This window comes from Protopterus annectens, chromosome 1.part0 (assembly GCF_019279795.1).
Source record: "Protopterus annectens isolate FY-2018-M chromosome 1.part0, PAN1.0, whole genome shotgun sequence".
Taxonomy (NCBI): Eukaryota; Metazoa; Chordata; order Ceratodontiformes; family Protopteridae; genus Protopterus; species Protopterus annectens.
Genome location: NC_056725.1, coordinates 31,482,273 through 31,503,048, shown reverse-complemented (window position 1 = coordinate 31,503,048; position 20,776 = coordinate 31,482,273). Strand labels below are relative to the sequence as shown.

The 20,776-nt window shown below is 40.2% G+C and overlaps 1 protein-coding gene across 1 annotated transcript in view; it reads right to left on the bottom strand.

The window, feature by feature from the left end:
- The window catches only part of NUP133 (nucleoporin 133), a 2,059,048-nt gene that overhangs the window by 1,682,063 nt on the left and 356,209 nt on the right, over positions 1-20,776 (bottom strand). Inside the window, exon 5 of the mRNA XM_044070734.1 lies at positions 369-500. Coding sequence (XP_043926669.1) covers positions 369-500 — 132 coding nt within the window. The remainder of the gene's footprint in view (positions 1-368; positions 501-20,776) is intronic.

The window sequence follows — 20,776 nt, the reverse complement described above, 5'->3', positions numbered from 1 at the left end:
ACTAGTACCAGTTGCAGCTGCAACTGTATTCCAACTGCATATACTTAACAGATAAAACTGTGTTGAGCATATGTGAATACTTTGTACAGAGGCTGGCACAGAAAAAAGTAAACTAATTGTATGATTAAGTAAAGCATTATACAAATGTCAGAATGTTGCATTATTTTCTCCACAAACAACTCACTATTACATTAAAAGTAAAATAATCATTCTGCTGCAATCAGCCCGATAACTTTCCGGACAAAAACAAATACCAGTTCTGAGGCTCCAGCAAAAATTTTGAGTGGTATTCAATAAAAGTCAACATCGGTAAAAGAAAACAGATGTCTGAATTAGTTATTTTTAAAGTCTGAGTAAATATACTTTACCTTTATAGCAGTAACAAAATTACACAAACTCCCTCCAAAGTCAATTGACAGCTCAGTGTAGGATGCTTCCTGTGCAAGACTTGGCCAGTATCGGACTGTTCCCTCTGAGGTGGCAGCTAGTAGGGTCATGGACTAAAAACAAAAACGGAATTAGCCCAACTAAAACTGAACTAGGAATGGTTACAGCAACCACTACTTAATGTCACATCTTGCAGAAAAATTAAGTACAGCATGTATACAATAGGAAGACTTATGGAAGCAATAAGCATATTTGCCATCTTGCACTTTCCTGTGACTGAAATTGTAATATGTACAAATTTCCTTTATTAGTGTGGAGAAAACAGTAATGCAAACTATTCACTAGACTGAAAACTGGTTGCATGAAGGAAGGCACCAAACACAAAACAGAAAAAGCAGTTTAATCCAAAATGAAGCGCTTTTCGTCACAGTAAATACTGTGACTTCTTCAGATAAAAACATTGAGAGCATGCCCTTTAGTAGTCAGTGAGCAGTAGTTAGGTAATTAACCAATATTAATCAGTTCATTTCATTCTTCTTAACAAATTGAATACTAGTACTCAAAGAAATTGCAGTTTCTAAAGACTACAAAAGTGTCAAACACATTTAGACACATCCACATGCAAAACACAAACCCTAACCCTACAGAAGAAACTATGCTAAATGTTCTTGCATACTATAAAATACCTACAAAGGTTTTTGTACTTTAAAAGTATCAAATATCTAATATACTAAAATGACATGGGTAAACCCATGTTCGTTCCTTCTATTGTTGATTTTTAAGATCTTATGTACAATTGATACATACTTTACATGAATTATATACACAAGACCCCACCTAGTAAGGCTTTTTAATTTCAGAATACATACACTACAACATCTTTCATTTAGACCTGGATACTGCCCTGCATTGTTCAACTGCCATATTAATTCTAAATGTTCCAACTCCAGTGAAACTGGACCCCACATGTTATCGGGTACAATTTGGTCTATTGCCCTGAACAAAAACCTGTGATCCATGTATTCGCGGATAATGTTTAGCTAGGGTACCGTCTTCGCACAATTTGCCAATGTGGTATAGATGTTCATATATTCTCTCTCGCAATTTCCTGTTTTCCCTACATAGAATGCAGGACACATTTGGTATTGGGCTAGGTACATGACCCCTTTAGACTGGCAGTTTAATCTAAATCTGGTAGTGTACTGAGTGCCTTTGATCTTAAACTTCTGACCCACATCCATATGTTTACAGTACTTACACATACCACATTTATACATCCCACATCTACTGACTAGTGTATTAGAGTTTCTTTCAACTAGATTGTTTAAATTGGCTCCTCTTTTGAAGGTAATTCTAGGTGTGTGAGCCACTCTTACTTGTATAGGTGTCTGACCGTAATAGGTCCCAGTTCTTCCTGATGATCCCACACAAGTCAAGAGCATCTACACTGAATGAAATAATGAAATTATTGAAATTACTAAAATTCTGGAGTACATTACTGTCGGTGTTCCCTTCAATATGTATACCTATAGTATCAGTGGGTGTGTATCAATTCGATTTTGACAAAGTAGGTTTGTACACTCCATTCGTACGCTTATGAATCACCTCTTCAATAAGCAGATTCAACATCTGTATAGGGTAACCCCTCCTAGTGAACATCTCCTTCAAGTTGTTGCATTCTAAGTAGAAGTCTATCTAGGGAGGTCATCCTAGCTGCCTTTTACTACTGACTTCTTCTGGTGGTAGGGGTGATAACTAGGAAAGTGAAAGAAACTATTAGAATAAGTTTCTTTTCTATATGTACGTGCGTAAACTTAACCTAAATTTCATCTTAGGTGAAAATACTACCAGAAAAGATGTTTCACATTCCTAGAACATTCAAGTCCACCCTTGCACCCAATCTTAGACCTGTTCGAGCAAATTTGTAAGTTGGACTTCAGGAATGAATCGGTGAAAAATAAAACCAACAAGATTTTTATAAGAAATATTACTGAAAGAGAGAGACAATTAGACAAATTGCAAATAGTCTGTTTAAGAATAATGAAACCTGACAAGGGAGGGGGACTGGTTATGATGATCAGTGACTATAGTACTAGAATGTTACAAATACTCAACACAGACACTTACAAAGAAGTTTCTAGAAACAAGTTCAATACAGCTTACAGTCACATTAAATCTTTTATATGTGAATTGTTCATTGAAAGCAGAATGGATATTAATCTATTCAACTAGATATCTATGCCAGTGCCCAGAATACCCAATATCTTTGGGATACCCAAGAGGCACAAAGATATAAGCAACCCTCCCTTGCGACCACTAGTTAACGCCAGAAACAGCATAACGTATGCATGTGCAAAATGTGGATTCTGTGTTACAAAAATATGTAACTAGTGAGAAACAAATTTGCAAGGACTCTTGGTCGTTCCTACACTGTCTAATAGTTACAATTTTTTAACAGTAGATGTTAAGGACTTTTATACGTCCATCCCACACATGGAGGGCATAGAGAATTAGCCACAGTGAGAATCAAGGGCGTAGCGTACCCAATGATACAATAAGTTTGCTTAGTTAACTATTGAACATTATTTTGTCAAATAACTATGTAATCTTTGACAAAAGATTGTTTTTACAACTATCAGGGATAGCCATGGGGTCCCCGTGTAGCACCAATTTAGTAATGGTTGACTGGGAACACGAATTCGTCCTACAGAACTGGGTCCAATACACGGTACACTACTATACTAGATTCTTGGATGACATATTCATGGTGAAAAAAAGGTGACAACGACACAGCTAATGCAACTGTCAGTTACTTTAATGAGACAACTGACTTTTTTCACTTTACATCACAATTTGGCGCAAATTCCATATCTTACTTGGATGTTTTGATTTGCAAAGATACAACCAGTGAATGCTACAATGCACGTATATATATATATATATATATATATATATATATATATATATATATCTAGAAAAGAAACTTAATCTAATAGATTCTTGCACTTTTCTAGCTGTCACCCCTACCACCTACTAACAGAAGAAATCATTAGTAAAAGGACAGTTGGTCAGGGCAGCTAGGATGACCTCCCTAGATAGAGACTTCCACTTAGAATGTAACAACTTGAAGGAGATGTTCACTAGGAGGGGTTACCCTATACAGATGTTGAACCTGCTTATTGAATAGGTGATTCACAAGCGTACGAATGGTGTGCACAAACCTATTTTAAGTCAAAATCGAAATGATACATCCACTGATACTACAGGTATACATATTGAAGGGAACACAGACAGTATTGTACTCCAGAATTTTAGTAATTTCAATAATTTAATTAATTTCATTCAGTGTAGATGCTCTTGACTTAAGTGGGATCATCAGGAAGAACTGGGACCTACTACGGTCAGACACTTTATAAGTAAAGTGGCTCACACACCTAGAATTACCTTCAAAAGAGGAGCCAATTTAAAAAATCTAGTTGAAAGAAACTCTAATACACTACTCTGTAGATGTGGGATGTATAAATGTGGTATGTGTAAGTACTGTAAATATATGGATGTGGGTCAAAAGTTTAAGATCAAAGGCACTCGATACACTACCAGATTTAGATTAAACTGCCTGTCTAAAAGGGTCATATACCTAGCCCAATGCCAAATGTGTCCCACACTCTATACAGGGAAAACAGGAAATTTCAGGAAAGAATATATGAACATCTATATCACATTGGCAAACTGAGCGAAGACAGTGTCCTAGCTAAACATATCCACAAATACATGGATCACAGGTTTTTGTTCAGGGCAATAGACCAAATTGTACCTGATAACATGGGGGGGGTACAGTTTCAATGGAGTTAGAACGTTTGGAATTAATATGGCAGTTGAACACCAATGCAGGGCAGTATCCAGGTCTACATGAAATAAGTTCTATTGTATGTATTCTGAAATTAAAAAGCCTTACTAGATAGGGTTTTACGTATAGAAATCATGTAAAGTATGTATCGATTGTACATAAGATCCTAAATATCAACAATAGTAGAAACGAATATGGGTTTACCATGTCATTTTAGTATTTTAAATATTTGGTACTTAAAGTACAAAAACCTTTGTAGGTATTTTATGGTATACAAGAACATTTAGTATGGTTTCTTCTGTAGGGTTTGAGTTTTGCATGTGGGTGTGTCTAAATGTTTGTGAGACTTCTGTAGTCTTTAGAAACTGCAGTTTCTACGAGTACTAGTTTTCAATTTGTTGTCAAGAAGAATGAAATTAACTGATTAATATTGGTTAGTTACCTAACTAACTACTGCTCACCGACTACTTAAGGGCATGCTCTCAATGTTGTCTTTATCTGAAGAAGTCACAGTATTTACTGTGATGAAAAGTGCTTCATTTTGGATTAAACTGCTTGTTCTTACGTTTTGTGTTTGGTGCCTTCCTTCCTGCAACCAGTAGTCAGTTTTATGTTCTTCCATCAACTATTCACTAGAGACAGACCAGTGAGGCATGATTATAGCCACAGGAACTCAACTGTGTCTGCCTTACATAAAGATCACTTGCTAATTTTTTTTTTAAAGTATAAGCTGCCCTTTAAGTACGTGCAATAAGGAAAAACATACTACTATGCAGTCACTACAGCATAAGACTTGGCAACAGGTCTTTTTCTTGCATTTATCCCAACTTGGCAGCAGTCAGAATTTTTTCTAACTCCTGCTAAATACAGCATATGCATTTCCGGCCAGTGCATATCATTTCACACACTGGAAAGCAAAGCCAATCCTACACTTTGCAGTTTGACCCTATGCACTGAACACAATACAGATTACATACTTACCTGGCTTATAGGAACACAAACCTACAAATATAGGATGAAGAGGCCATACTGACAAAAGAAAAAAATAAAAGATATTAAGCATCAAACCTCACTGTTTAATAAATATGACCTGTACTGCTTGTTTTAACACTTTGGTGGCCTACTGTATATATTCTTCTTTCAGCTTTTTCCCAGTTTGGGGTCGTCACTGCGGATCACCTGTCCACTCATTACTGGCAGTGACGTTTTGCAGTGTCGAGTTGCCAGCCCGGCGCCCAACCTTCCACAGAAGGCCACAGCATACGCACACACTCATGCCTATGGCCAATTTAGAGTATCCAATCCACCTATAGGTACAAAAAAATAAAATAAAGTAGTAAAAATTACATTACTCTGATCAGAAATCAGAATGCTGTGAACTAAAGCCCAAAGTAGCCGAAGAGGCCTGGTTTCTGGAATCATGCATTTGCAAACTGATGACCAAATGGTTGTGACAAACATATGCAGCAGTGGTTTAGCTACATTCATTCAAGTTAATATAAACAGAGTTCAGCTTTTAAAAAAAATTAATTAAAAAGTAAAGAACTCAAAAGCTATAAAACAAAAAAACTAAGGAGTATGTGGCGGATGGGTTCCAAATTATATACCCAATCTCAATGGTCATACTCCTGTGGAGAAAAAAAATCCTCCCCAAAGTGCAAAGTAGACTTAAACACCACTATGAAATCAACCACAGCATTAATTTTTTTTTTTTTAAAAAGACCAACCAATGCACAAACAAGTGTACGTAAGCCCTGTAGCAGACATTTCTTGGCTAGAACATGAAGCAACCATATCTCTGCTAAAGTAGTTTTTGACAGCAGAACTTTCTGAATTCATGCTCCCTGTGCAGGTAAATCCCAAGATGACACTGCAGGTTCAAGTTGTGAAAAGCTCTTAACTTTAAATTCTGTTTCACAAACAGGAGACAAGGAGGTAGAGCGGCAAAGCAGATAGAGTTGTCTCATAAGAGGCTTGCCTGCTCAATTCTTGGCTGGGGTGCCCTCTGTGCAGAGTCGGCATTATTCTCCCTACATTTGTGGGTTCTCTCTGGGTGTTACCTTTCCTCACACATTCCAAAGACCTGCAATACGTGGACTGGATAAAAAATCTACATTGGCCATGTGTGTGTGCATGCAAGTGAATGAGTGGTATGAAAGAACAACCGTGGCAGTGCTAGCCAAACAGTAATGTAAATCTTGGCTCCAGATTGTAACTTTTCAAGTGACATTCTGATCCGATGTGCAAAAATGGGGAAAAAGGGGTTGTAGATGGATTAATGGACTAATTTAAAGGAGAACTCTACCCTCCAATGCAGTTAACCTTATCCCAAGGACATTTGCACCTAGATCACCACCTAAATGCAGTTTATAGTACCCAGAAACACATCAAAACCTATTTCTTAACTACCATTTCACTTATCAGATAAAAATCCCACTCTCTCTCAATACGGCTATTTCATATTGTTTCAACAAGATGCAAGAAAAACAAAACACACTGTAGTCATCACCCACAGGTTTACACTCTGGCTCTTTTCCTCTACTATAGATTATCCACATCATGAAGATTTTACTTTTATTTTAAACTAATCTTGCACTATTTCAGAAAGTAATGTTGAAGCCTGCATGATACAAGGAAGACAACACTTGAGAGAGCTGAGGAACAATGAAAATCACACAAGGGTGCATCCTGAAATTATCTCTTATGGATTTCAGTCAGGTTCTGCAAAGTGGGCAACTAATCAATCTTTTTCCATAAAGTTAGTTGGAGAAATTTAATGCAGGAAACATGGATAAGTTGCACATCAACAGTACATAAACCATTAAGCTCTCATTTTTAGCCAGTGATTTGCTCTCTTTATTCATCTTTGTCCATGTAACTAGAAATTTAAGGACGGTATGAAATACTAAAACTTGCCTTCATATGTTTTACCATATCATTTACGGATGAAATATTTACTCCCAGAGGACACTGTCAATATATCTTAGTTGTAAGTTTAGTTATAAACTTACACCTTCAACTTTCCCCCACGTATTAGCATGCCCGCACACCTCCCTCACATCAAATTCCTGAGAGAGCACTAGCTTTATATGCCCGGACAATGTACCAGGCTGCTTTCTTGTCAACAAGCACAGCCTTATAGATCCACTACTAAACACATTCAAATCCCAGCCTTTCTACTAGGTCCATGCTTGATATGCACACGACTTCTATAGATATCTCACTGCACAAGGGAAGCCCATATACGTACCTTAGCAACTATGTCTGTAAGTCTAACCAGCCTGATCTGTAAGGCAGTAAGTCTAACCAGCCTGATCTGTAAGGCAGTAGACATCAGAAGTTTGCAGAAGACTAATTTGGGTGCTGTCACTGACTCCCCAAATGATGAACAGACTGCAAGAGGGTCTCACAGCAACAAGTGACTGGTGCCAAAGTCATAGCCTTAAGTTAAAAGCAAAAAAAATGCATCATATCATTCAGCAAAAACATGGCCCCTACTGATTACCACATCAATGGCAACCCCCTTACCACACAACCTGTGGTGAGACCTGGGTACTCAGGTTGACAACAATATCACATTTAACCATTATGTAGCAGCAGAGGTCAGAAAAGCCTTTTACTTTGTTCATCTCATAAGGTAAAGGGATTGCATCCTGAAAAAAGGAGATTACCTCTCTGCACTCCTCCCTCATTAGGCCTACAATGGAGTATACCACCGCTCCAAACACCTGCACCAACTGGAAGGGGCACAGAAATACCTCACAAAGAATCCACAGTCTCCAACACCTGTCCTATGTGGACAAGCTCAAATCAATATCACTCTACTCTGTATCGTACAGATTGCTCAGAGGTGATCGGTGCCTCACCTTCAAGGAAATATCAGACCCCGCCCTACTAGAGATGCTCCATATCCTTAAGTCTAACTCCTCATGCACTACCCTCTCAAAAGGCCTAAATCTAATAACCAACATCAACACAACCTGCTGGAGAGAGAGGCTCTGATCCCAGAAGCTGCCCTGCCTCTGGAACAGACTTCCCATAGATACCAAACAGTGTACCTTGCTGACCCTCTTCAAGTGCAACCTCGATGAGTGGATGGGAAAACAAAAATTTATTCTAGGGATTCCACCTTTGTCCTTCACTGACAGGGGTGACAAGTGCTGACTGAGGTTTCTTTTTTGGGGATAAACTCTTGGATAAGCTTTTAAGGGCCCCAGGGCAATTAGCCTAGTAACCTCCTATGATCCTACAGACAAAAGCTAGTCTATTCATGTAGGGAAATGATAAAAATAAAGTTAAGAACACTCTTCAATCTACTTAAGTGAACAAACTACTTGAAACTTCAACAAAGTGTACTTATTCCTCCCAAAGGGAGAGCAGCAGTGTCTTCAAGATCTGATAGCCAATGTGATTTTATCTGGACTAATCCTTGATACTCCATTTCTTGTTTGTCCGGTTACCCTCTGGATCACAGGTGGGATACCAGACCTGACGCAAGTTTTCTTGATTACCTTTGTTTTATATACAGAAGTAGGAGATGGCGATTTTTATTGCAACTACAGCAGTGAGGAATTCGAACAGCTCATATTATGTTAAGTACAACTTACACAACTGTACTATGTTTATCATTCTCACTGCTGCAGTAGCCTTTGGGCTAGAAGGGTTGATTATCAAAGCTTATCCAACCTAAGAGGAAGGATAAGGATCCAGGAGATACTGGAGAACAGTCTTGGCACAGCCAATCATGGACCCAGAAAAAAAATCCAGTTGAGTGCTTTGTAAAAGTGTGCAGAGAACAAAGTTGCTGCCTCTAGAATGATTTGAGAGTCTACCATTTTTCAATATGCCATTGAAAATGCCAGAACTCTAGTAAAACACACCTTTATGCTACCTAAAACCAATTTACCATTGTAGGCGATGACAGCCATCTCAGAATACCCAGTTTTAACACTAGCTATGCTTTCTTACTCCCAACTTAAGAAACAGTTGATATGCTTTTCTAAAAGACTTGGTTTTGTCACAATAGTACCAGAGCTGCCTATGCATGCCCAGAGTACGTAGAATCCTTTCCTCCCTGGTTCTGAGGGTCTGGATAATAGACTGGGAGACTAATGATTTGAATCAAAGTAAACTCCAAAACAACTTTGGGCACAAGTGAGATATTTGTTTTTAACAAGACCCTAGTTCTACGGTGTTCAGTCTCCATGAGAGCTTACAACATAGATGCGCTTACTGCAGACATCAGAGCAATAACAGCCTGAATAATGAAATTTAAATCAGCCTGATGAAATGGTTCAAAGGAAGACATCCCATGAACAGGCCATCCATTTTCTAGGAGGCCTACTATGTAAAACCCCTCAAACTGTTTTATCAAAAACAGAGAAGAGGAGGATCCACAGACAAATAAACTGAAATGGATACAAGACGTACCTTCATAAAGGCTTAAGACAGGCCAGAAGAAAGTAACTTTCTCGTATTTCATAATCAGTGGTACATAATCCCCAATAGGGGCCTGGTTATCGCCTAGGCAACTGCAGATCAGTATTTATGTACATCTTTAAAAAGCTTTACATGGATTTGCACTTGTGTATAAATACTGAGCATGTGCGAGCCTGACCGCCATTTTCTAGTAAGCTGTTGAGAGGTAAACATGCATGTCTGTGTAGTCTGTCAGTTAACCAGTTTGTTTATATTCTGTATTGCTGCCATCCATCCTCATGTGTTTGTGCAATAAAGTACATAAATTAACTACCCCACCTGTTTGCCTAACTAAACCAAGATTGAGTGCCATGGTGTCAGAATGGGATCCAGATTAAAGACCAAGAGGCACTCAGTTAATGTTGGAGGAATATAGACTAATCTTCCCTACTGCACGTACAACTCTAAAGGTCAAACTAATCCCAGGTAAGAAAACTTGCTTAAATGATTTCTTAAAGAATATGTAAGCACTCAGAATGGTCAAAACAAAATTTTTGTTAAACGAAACGTCCAAAACTGCGACATACTGACCAAACTATCTGAAATAGTTACGAAAATGTTTAAAATGTCCAAATTGCACAAAATGTACAAAAGGAAAACTGCATTTTGTTCTCGCTGCGCGCTATTTTTTTCGCATTAATTAAAACTATTCGAGAAGTATACAAAGTGTTCGCAAGTCTGGTGTATTATAGTGCAGTTATTTTGCAAAATACAATTTCAAAGCATATTTTGCAAAGTACAGTATTTTGATGAGTTTATTGTGCAACTGAATGTTATTACAAAGTACTGGCTGTTTGTGTATGTTTATACATAATTACAAGGGCCATATTTTCCGTGTGTTTGTGCATACTTTGTTGGCATGGCTGAAGGATTTTGAAAACCAGGTCCTCTTGCCTTTGATAATACTGCAGAGAATTGGAGTGTGCTTGAGCCAGAGTACAATATTTTCATTCAAGCTGCATTTTCTGATAAAGATTACCATACAAAGGCATTCATTCTACTTAATTTAGCTGGTTTAGAAGCCACTGAAAGAAAGAGCTCATCTGTGCATACCTACTGGGTTTGCAAGAGAGGGGGAAAACAGTCATACAGTGGTGCTGGCTGAAACAGGGGAAGAGCCCGAGTGCTTAAAATGTAAATTTAGAGAAAATGTGTTTTACAGGAGGATCAAAAGCCTGGTGTAACTTTTGCAGCATATAGAACTATAACGGACTTTAGAAACAAAGCTAAAATGTGCAGATTTTGTGATTTAAGGGATGAGTTGATAAAAAAACAGACGTGTGTGGTATAAAAAATGATGCTGAAAGAAAGATTTTGCTTTGTGACAATGATTTAACTTTTGAATAAGGTTATTAAAATTTGTCAAATATATGCGCTCTCACACACATTAAAGCACACAAATACGCTTACAACTGAGAAATGCAGGCTTCCAGTATCTTCTAAAGCTAATGTGGATAGTATGCAGCACATGGTTAAAAGAAACAGTCCCAAGCACATTGTGACTGGTGCAGGCCATGCAACACTCACTGTAGCTTTCTAGCAAATTCGAATGCACACAGTCTCAGTGAAGCACCAGAGTGGCTTGGCAAAATCAAAGAATGTGCCTCTACCCAGTTTCATAGTCAACTGTCATAACTGTGGTGCAAATCATGAACCCAAGAGAGAAGTGCTTAGCTTTTGGTCAGCAATGCCACAAATGCATTAAGAGGAATCACTTCCAAAGGTTTTGTAAAACAAATAAGGCTCATTCTTTTTTTAAAATGAGAACATTCAAAGAGACTAGGCGATCAACTAGAAAGCTGTGACCCTACTTTTTATGCTGGTGGGCACAAAGCCTGACGTGAGACTATGACTGAACATGGTGCTTTGGTGGGGAGCCAGTTCGTTCTGAAGTTCGTGTAAAAGGCAGCCTGGGATGTTGTCCTGTCCCATGGATGCTGTGCTTTTGGTTTAAGAGAGTGCAGCTTTTACCTGCGTAGTTATGATTACAGGGACTCTGCATTCTTCCTGTATAGATACGGGCCCTTTGGGGGGGGGGGGGGTAAAGTTAGCAGTGAACTTATCTGCCAGGATGTTGGCAATATCAGTTGTTTCTGTAATTTTTGTGCCGTTGTGCTGTGTAACTCAGAGAAGATGTGGGTATTGCCATTGAGATTCTTGACATAACTATAGAATGCTTTGTGACTGCCCTTAGAATCAGTGGCGATTTTTTTTCATAGCGAGCTTTGGAGGATCTTATAAGGGATCTCAGCTTCTTACTGAGGCTGACCAGGCAGCTCCTCCACTCATGGGATTTAACTTTATTTTGCAACAGTTTCTTCCTTCTGTTGTAGAATTTATGGCAGCGGACCACCAGATTGGCTTCCTCTTTTTTGGAGGATAGCGTCTTAGTTCTGTTTGGGATACACGAGTTCATGGATCGTGCTAAGTGCTTATAGAGTGCAGTTGTGCAGGATTCAGCAGTCATAACTGTATTGTCCATCTGCATGGGTGTCATGAAGTTCACAACTTCTGTCTTAAGCATGAAGTTGGCTTTGAAGAAATATTTTACTGTGGTTTCCTTCATTGCTAACCACTTTCAGTACTCCTTTTGGCAAGTACAGATTTTTGAGAAAACCATTTGGGATGTTTTCTTGGCATGGGTAACTACCTAGGCAAGTTCATTCCAGACTAAAGCCAACTTTTAACACCACTTAAAGAGAAGAAACGCAAAAATGTATCCTGGTCATGTTAAGATCACCAAATAGCATTTAATGTCCTGAAATCAACTCTCAGATACTATGAAGTTCACAAACCAGTAAACTTTCTAGTGATCTTTTGATGTTTGGTCTTTGTGCAGTCATTCAAGATGGTACACCAGTAGACTATGCGTCCAGAACTCCAACCCAAACCAAAATGAAGTATGCTCAGATAGAGAAAACTCCTGGCAATGGTGTTTGCATGTCTAAAGTGCCATGATTATATTTATGGCCGACCAATTCAAATGGAAACAGATCAACTTTTAGTCATTATTTTGAAAAAGCCTATGCATACAGGTCCTGCCAAATTGCAATGCATGATGTTGGAATTGCAAAAGTATACTTTCAATCTTGTCTAAACAAAAGGCAAACTTCTTTAGCTTGCTGATACTTTATCCAGATCGCCCAGAAATACCACTGAACAGCATGAAAATGAGAAACTTAACTTTGAAGTCATGGAAGTGAGAAAATTTTCTTCAACACATCTTGAGCTTAGAAGTCATACAGCCACAGAACCAGTTCTTTGGAAGCTCAAACACCATCAGTCGAGGATGGCTGTCAAAGCAATCTTGATTACCTCATGACCTGCAACCATATTTTCCTTACAAAAAATGAGATCTTGTTTGCCAGTGGTATAATCATGATGAGTCCAAAGGTCATTATTCCAAAATCCTTACAAGAGTATATTACCATCTTACATCGTGACCACCCAGGAACTGACTCTACCAAAAGATACGAGAGAGAACTAGTATTTTGGCCTTCTATTCAAAGGATATCGAGAGAGTACTTTCATCTTGTTCTGTATCTGATAGTATTAAGACACATCAACAAAACCACTTCAGCTACACCAGATTCGTAAGCTACCTTGGTCAACAGTAGCTACAGATATTTTCAAATGGAATGGTCAACATTACTTGATGTTAGTAGACTCTTATTCAAATTGGTTCAAGATTGACCTACTTCCTAGTCCATCATCCAGCACTTTCATTACCAAGTTGAGGCATAATTTTGCAGTCCACAGTAGTCCGCACAGTTATTTCTGACAATGGCACACAGTTTCAGGCCAGCAGTTCAACAGATTTGCTAAAGAGTGGAATGTTATTCATGTTACAAGTAGCCCTGAGTAACAATCAAATGGTTTGGCAGAACGTGCAGTTCAAAATGTGAAACAGTTACTAGAGAAATCGAAACGAGACAATAGCGATGGCTTTCTGAATCTCTTGAAAATCAAAAATGTTTCTTGTGATAAATATCTTGGTTAACCTGCACAAAGATTTCTATTGAAACAAACCAGAACCACATTACCAGTCAGGAATCTATTGGTTCCATGTGTCAAAAAGAAGAAATCAGTAAAAGCCGATCTGTTGACGCACTTATCCCAGACATCCAATTATAATACCAGCAAACTGCTCAATACATTACGAGAAGGGGAGACGAGGATGCAGACGTCCAAAGGTTTTGTTCAGATTGGAGTTGTTAAAAGGTTATGTCCAGAGCAGAGATCACACATTGTAGAATCACAAGGAGTTGGATTTAGGTTGAAGCAGAAACATTTAATACCAGTGTCCAAGCCTGTACTGCACCATCTTGCCTGAGAAACGACTCAATCTCAGAGTAAGTTATCCAGCATTCCAGTCACAAAGGATATTCCAGCAAATATCCCCGTTCCTGAGAAGATTCCCGAAACTCTTAAAAAGACGGCTCAGCAATGACTGTGCCTGTTGTAAACCCAGTCCTAATTGCTGTATCACTAGATCAGGTCGCATTTCCAGAGCATGTTCCAGATACACGGCAACTTGGACATGAAAGCTGTGTTCATGTCTCAGTCTGTATAACTGCACATCTTTTTCAAATGTCATTTTATTCTGGGCAATTCACTAAAGAGGGAGGATGTAGATCAGTATGTATGTATACCTTTAAGAAGTTTTCCATGGGCTTCACATGTGTATAAATACTGAGCACATGGCAGCCTTACTGGCATCTTGTAGTAAGCCGTTGAGATGCAAGCATGCCTGTCTGCATAGTCTGTCAGTTTGTTTATATTTTGTACTGCTGCTATCCATCCTGATGTGTGTGTAATAACACATATAAACTAACAACCGACCTGTTTGTCTTCAACTGTATACCAAGACGGGCGACTGCACCAACTAAAAAAATTTCCAATTGCCAATATAATACTTCATAAAAGCAGCTTTTCTTGCCTCCTTTAGTACTTGCTGCACATCCTCACGAAAGAGATGCTTGAAAGGAATTAAAACTGAATCATCCAAGCAAGTAGTTTAAGTTATTTGAGACTGGGATGCATCAAACTTAGTCTTATGTGAGAAGGTCTAGTCTGTGAGAAGCTTGTGATAACTACCCATGACCAATTCCCAAGTGGGCAGAAAATGTTGCCCAGGCCAAAATATAGCCACCACAGTGATTTTTGGAATCTTTTTGGAAATTTTACAAGTACAGTTGTGTACCTACCATAAATGTAGATGTTAGAGTGTATTCACCGTTGCAGTCATTACACTTGAGTTATCCTGCTGGCAGGCTAACCACAAGTCAGCCTGAATTCCAAAGTCCTGGTCTGGCATCGGTTGCTGTCGCCTCTTCCTGGACGTCGGTGCGCCAGGGGTATAAAAGAAGCAGCCGACAATTTTCTTCAGTTTTTCTTGCGCCAGATGTCAGGTGCCCCCAAAAGGGTAGGCTAACATTCTGATCATAAAACAGCATGCACATAACCTTCATCTACAAGCAAATACACCACAAAGGTTGTATAGAATAGAGAAGTACAGTTAAGTCCCAGCAATGAAAGGAGGATGGTGGGAGGGTAACCTGGACTGCAACAGTGAATACACCAACATCTACATTTATGGTAGGTACACAACTGTACTATGTTCATCGTGTTTCACTGCTGCAGTCATTACACTTGGGTTGAATCCCAAAGCTGAGATTGGGTGGCTAGGCCTAAATAGAATTAGGAGTGGCTATGAGGCCCTGCAGAACTGCAGTGGCAAAGCCTGCTCTGGATTTAGAGTAAAAAGAGGTAAGTGGTAGTGCTTTGTAAAAGTGTGCACTGAAGTCCAAGTTGCAGCCTCCAAAATGTCCTTGGTTGGTACTCCTCTGAGGAAGGCTGCTGAAGTGGCTGCTGCTCTGGTAGAATGTGGCCCAATGCCTTTAAGCACTGATTTGCCATGTTGTGAATAGCAGAAACGAATGCAGTGGCCTATCCATTTTGAAACAGTCTGCTTTGAAATAGCTTTTCCTTGCGATCCTGCAGCATATGCCACTAAGAGTTGCTCAGTCATTCTGAAAGCTTTAGTTTTGTCCAAGTAAAAGTGCAACTGTGTGTATGCCCAAAGAAAGCAGAAGTCTCTCCCCCTTATTCTGTGGGTTTGGATAAAAGGTAGGCAAATGTATGGTTTGATTAAGAGCTACACTGGACACTACCTTAGGCATAAATGTTGGGTTTGTCCTTAGAGAAACCCCGTCCGAATGGAAAATAACAAAAGGTTCCACAGCCATTAGTGCCTGTAACTCTGAGACTCTTCTTGCTGAAGTCATTGCTAGGAGAAGAGCTGTTTTCCATAAGTATTTTATCTCCGCTGTATTGGCTGGCTCAAAAGGAGGCAGTGCGAGTTTTTCCAAGACAAAATTGAGGTCCCATGCAGGTATTGGAGCTCTCCTTGGAGGTCTTATGTTTTTGGCCCCTCTGAGATACTGCCTTAGCAGTGGATGAGGAAAAAATAGGTGGGTCCATATTGTAATGAGCTGAAATGACAGAGGCATGGATCTTAATTGATGAGAAGGATAGGCCTTTGTCCAGCATCTCAGTTAGGTATTGTAAAATCTGAGGAATATTTGGTACAAGCGTGTCAATTCCTTGTGCTTGGTTCTAAGCACAGAATCTCTTCCATTTTTCTGCATAAGATTTTCTGGTGCTGGGCCTCCTGGCCTCCAAAATAACATCCATAACTGCTTTAGAGAGAGGTGTGTTCTGAATGGTTATTTTATCTGCCATGCAGCCAGATTTAGGGTTCTGAGTTGGCTGTGTAGGATCTGATTGTTTTGTTGGATCAGCAAATGAGGAATTTGAGGTAATGTCCAGGCTGGGCCTTGAGACAAGCTCTTTAGGATTGGGTACCAGTGTTGGCGTGGCCAGTCTTGGGCAATCAAGATCATTTTTTGGCTTCTCTTGTCTGACCTTTAGGAGTACCTTGGGGAGGAGAGGCAGAGGGGAGGCATATACTGTAAGGGCTTTCCAGATGAATGAAAGGGTGTCCACTTTCCATGCTTGTTTGCGATAAGTCCGAGTGCAGAATCTCTGTAGCTGGCAACTGTGAGGGGAGGCAAATAGATCTATGTCTGGGTATCCCCATTTCCCTGTTATGCTGAAGATTTGTGGATTTAGTTTCCACTCGGGAGGCTCCATGAGGTTTCTGCTTAGTCTGCCAAAGTATTGGTCTTTCCTGGCAGGAATTGTGCTTGCAGGTGTACTTTAAGTCAATGCTGTGTTCCACAAAGTCATGGCTTGTCTGCAGAGGGGGTAGGAATGTGTGCCTCCTTCCTTGTTTATGTACCACATGACTGTACTATTGTCGGTCTTTATCAGCAGTTGTCTGGGATAAAGTAGGTCCTTGAAGGCTGTACAGCTATCATCTCTTTTTGATTGAATATGAAGATGCATTTGGCTTGTGGGCCATGTGCCCTGAATACATTTCCTGCCATGTGTGCTCTCCAGGCATAATCTGATGCATCCGTTGTTAGTGTCTGCCTGGCTGTGGGTAAAGTGAATGGCTGTCCCTTGTGGTGACAGGCCTGTGCCCACCATCGAAACTCCTGTTGCAGGCAGGGAATGAGAGTAATTAATGCTTCCAGGCTGTGGCAATGCTGAGTCCAAACACTTTTTAGATACCACTGTAGTTTCCTCATATGCAGTCTGGCAAATGGAATTAGTAGAATGCAGGATGCCATGTAGCCCAGAGCCTGCAGAATTTTTCTTGCAGATAACTGGGTCTTTGTTGCTATGCTTTCAAAGTAAGAAGTCAGTTACCTTTGTATGGCATGAGAAAAGCCATCTGGGCAGTTGTATTTAAGCTTGCACCCAGGAATATTATCTCTTGAGGGCACTAGTTTTGATTTATTTTCGTTTACTATGTACCCTAGGCAAACTAGTAATCTTTTTACAAATGCCAGATGCTGTAGTAGGATGTCCTTGTTCTCTGCTTGAATAAGGCAGTCGTCCAAGTGGGATATATTTGAATTCCTCTTTGCCTGCAAAATGCAATTACTGGTGCCAGGCACTTTGTGAAGACCCTGGGCGCAGTAGATAAGCCAAATGGCAGTGCAGAAAATTGGTAGTGCACTGAGCCAGCTATGAATCTGAGGTATCTTCTGCAAGACTGTGACTGGGACATGCAGGTATGCCTCTGAGGTCCAAAGTTACAAGCCAAGCCTTCTTGCCCAGCATGGGCAAAAGCTGCTGCAGAGTCAACATTTTGAATTTTGGAACGTCCAGAAAAGTATTTAGAATAGACATATTCAGAATTGGTCTCCAGGCTTTGTCCTTTCTTGGTACTAAGAAAAGACTTGAGTAAAATCCTTGTCCCTGCTCTTGTAGTGGCACTGGCTGCAGCCCTCATGTCCATGAGAGATGAAACTTGTTTTTATGCCTCTGCCCATTGATTGTGCGGCAGGTCTGGCATTACCTTTTGCCTTTGGAAGGGTGTGAAAGTGGAACCTGTAGCCCTGAGAGACTATATTTAAGACCCATTTGTCCTGGGTGATCATGTGCCAATTTTGTGAAAAAAGTGCTAGCTTTCCCCCTAAAGGTGCTGACAAAAGATAAGTGCTTGGCATTAGCAAAGGGAAGTCATTGCGACTGTTTCCTATAAGGCTGTGATTTGTCTTCTCTGCTTTTGGAGGTAGAAGCACCCCATTGTTTGGGCCTGTATGGGCCCTGGGGCTGTTGTCTGCCTCTAGGGCGTCTGTATCTGCTTCTTTGTCACCTGTCTGACACTGGAAAGGACCAATTCTTAGAAGGCCAGTTCCTGCTAAATCTGGGTGGCTGTACCTGTAAGAAATCCTTTACTGTCTGCATAGATTTAGCTTTATCCTCCATTTTCTTCAACACCTCTTCTGACTCAACACCAAACAAAGTATCATGCTGTAATAGAGCATCCAATAATTTTGCTTTAACATGATTAGGCAGATTCTGTTCCTTTAACCAAGCATGCCTTCTAATAACAGAACCTGTAACTGCGGTCCTGCAACAGGCCTCCAGTGAATCAAAACCACATTGCAAAGTATGCTCTCCCACTTGTTCAGCTGCATGCAATAAATCCTGCATTTCCTTGTTCTCAGAACATTCAGAATTTGTCAACATTTTCTGTTTTAGCAATGACATTCAGTATTGCTGATATTTAAGCACATGAAACTGACAATTTAAAGCCCTTACAGCAAAGGTAGCAGAAGTGTAAACTTTTTTCCCCCCATCTGTCCAGTGCCCTTGAATCTCTATTTGAGCGGACAGGGTTTTTTTCAGTAGAGGCCTTGACCCCTTTGGGACCCTGAGATATAGTTTCTGGGTCAGCAGCAGGGTTTTTATATAGAAATTTATGAGAATCTGGAACCCTGTAGTATCTGTCTGGCTTAACAGGTGCAGGAGGTAGAGTTGGGAGACTGTCCACACTCTGAAAATAACTCTACAATGTCTAGAACAGGTGGAATAGCAAGATGTCTGTGCTGAGGTAGTAGAAGAAAGTCTCTGAGCCTTTTCTTAGATTCTGAGTAATCTTGGCTCTCCCAGTGTAAATGCTCTCCTCATGGTATGCAGGGTTTCTCCAAAGGAATAATCCTCAGGAGGAGAAGCTGAAGGAATAGATTCTTCAGCATCAGAATCCTCATAGGGAGGAATAGAATATCCCTGTTCTGAAGAGGAGTCAGAGGAAACGGAAACCTGATCAGAGGAATCATATTCAGTGTCTTGCCTAGGCCTCTTATCAGGAGGGGGATGGGAACCCACGATCAAAGTAATTCGGTCTTCAGCCATTTTGAGCATCTGTTTCATAGGCATGGAAGTCTGTCCTGGAGAATGATGTACATGTTTCCTTGTCTTTAAAGCTGTTTTAGTCTGTCTTGGATGCTGAAGTTGGCTTGATATAAAGCTGTGTAGGTCTGAAAAAGTACAGTTTTGTACCTACCATAAATGTAGATGTCCGAGAGGCGTGCATCTGCAGTCCTTACAAATGGGTTGTCCTGTCGTCAGGCAGCCCTTCGGTCGGCCGGATTCCAAAGTCTGGGTCTGGCCTCGGCTGATGTCGCACTTCACCCGACGTCATAGCTGCAGTTATTCGGGTATAAAGGTATCAGCCGACGCCATTTTCCTCAGTGTTTCTTGCCCCAGATGCCAGGTGCCCTCTAGGAAGGCTAAATTTGGATAAATGCAAATGGTTCCAAATAGTAGAGAGCAAACAAAAAATAAGCATGTATGTACATATATACAAACAAATACACCATAATAGATTCCCCCAGCTAGCTACAAGATGGGCAAATACCCTAGGAGTACCACAGAGGGGAAGGAGGGAGGGTAATCCTGACTGCAGATGCATGCCTCTCGGACATCTACATTTATGGTAGGTACAAAACTGTACTATGTCCTTCAAGGATGCATCTGCAGTCCTTACAAATGGGTAGAATACCATAGCCAAACTGGGGGAGGAGGAGAAATAAGATTATGGTGTAGTTAAGATTCCTTGCAAAACAGCAGTGGCAAAACCTGCTTGGGATCTGGAGTATAAGGGTAGATTATAATGCTTGGCAAATGTATGCACGGAGCTCCAAGTAGCAGCCTCTAAAATGTCTTTGGTAGCCACGCCTCGTAAAAAAGCTGTGGTAGTGGCTGTAGCTCTTGTAGAGTGAGGTCTGATGTTTTCTGGAGTTTTCTTCCCATGGTGAGAGTAACAAAATTTAATGCAATTTCCTATCCACTTAGAGATTATCTGTTTTGAAATTGCTTTTCCTTCCATTCCTGTTGCATATGCTACCAGTAGCTGGTCAGTTTTTCTATTGCTCTTGGTCCTGTCCAGGTAGTAGCGCAATTGTCTATGTACATCCAAGGTATGTAACAGTCTTTCTCCCTTGTTCTGTGGGTTGGGAAAGAATGTAGGCAGGTGGATAGCTTGGTTTAAAGATACCCTGGAGACCACCTTTGGCATAAAAGTAGGATTAGCTCTCATGGACACTCTATCTTGATGGAAGATTAGGAAGGGCTGTACTGTCATTAATGCCTGTAGTTCAGAAACCCTTCTTGCTGAAGTGACTACAAGCAGGAAAGCAGTTT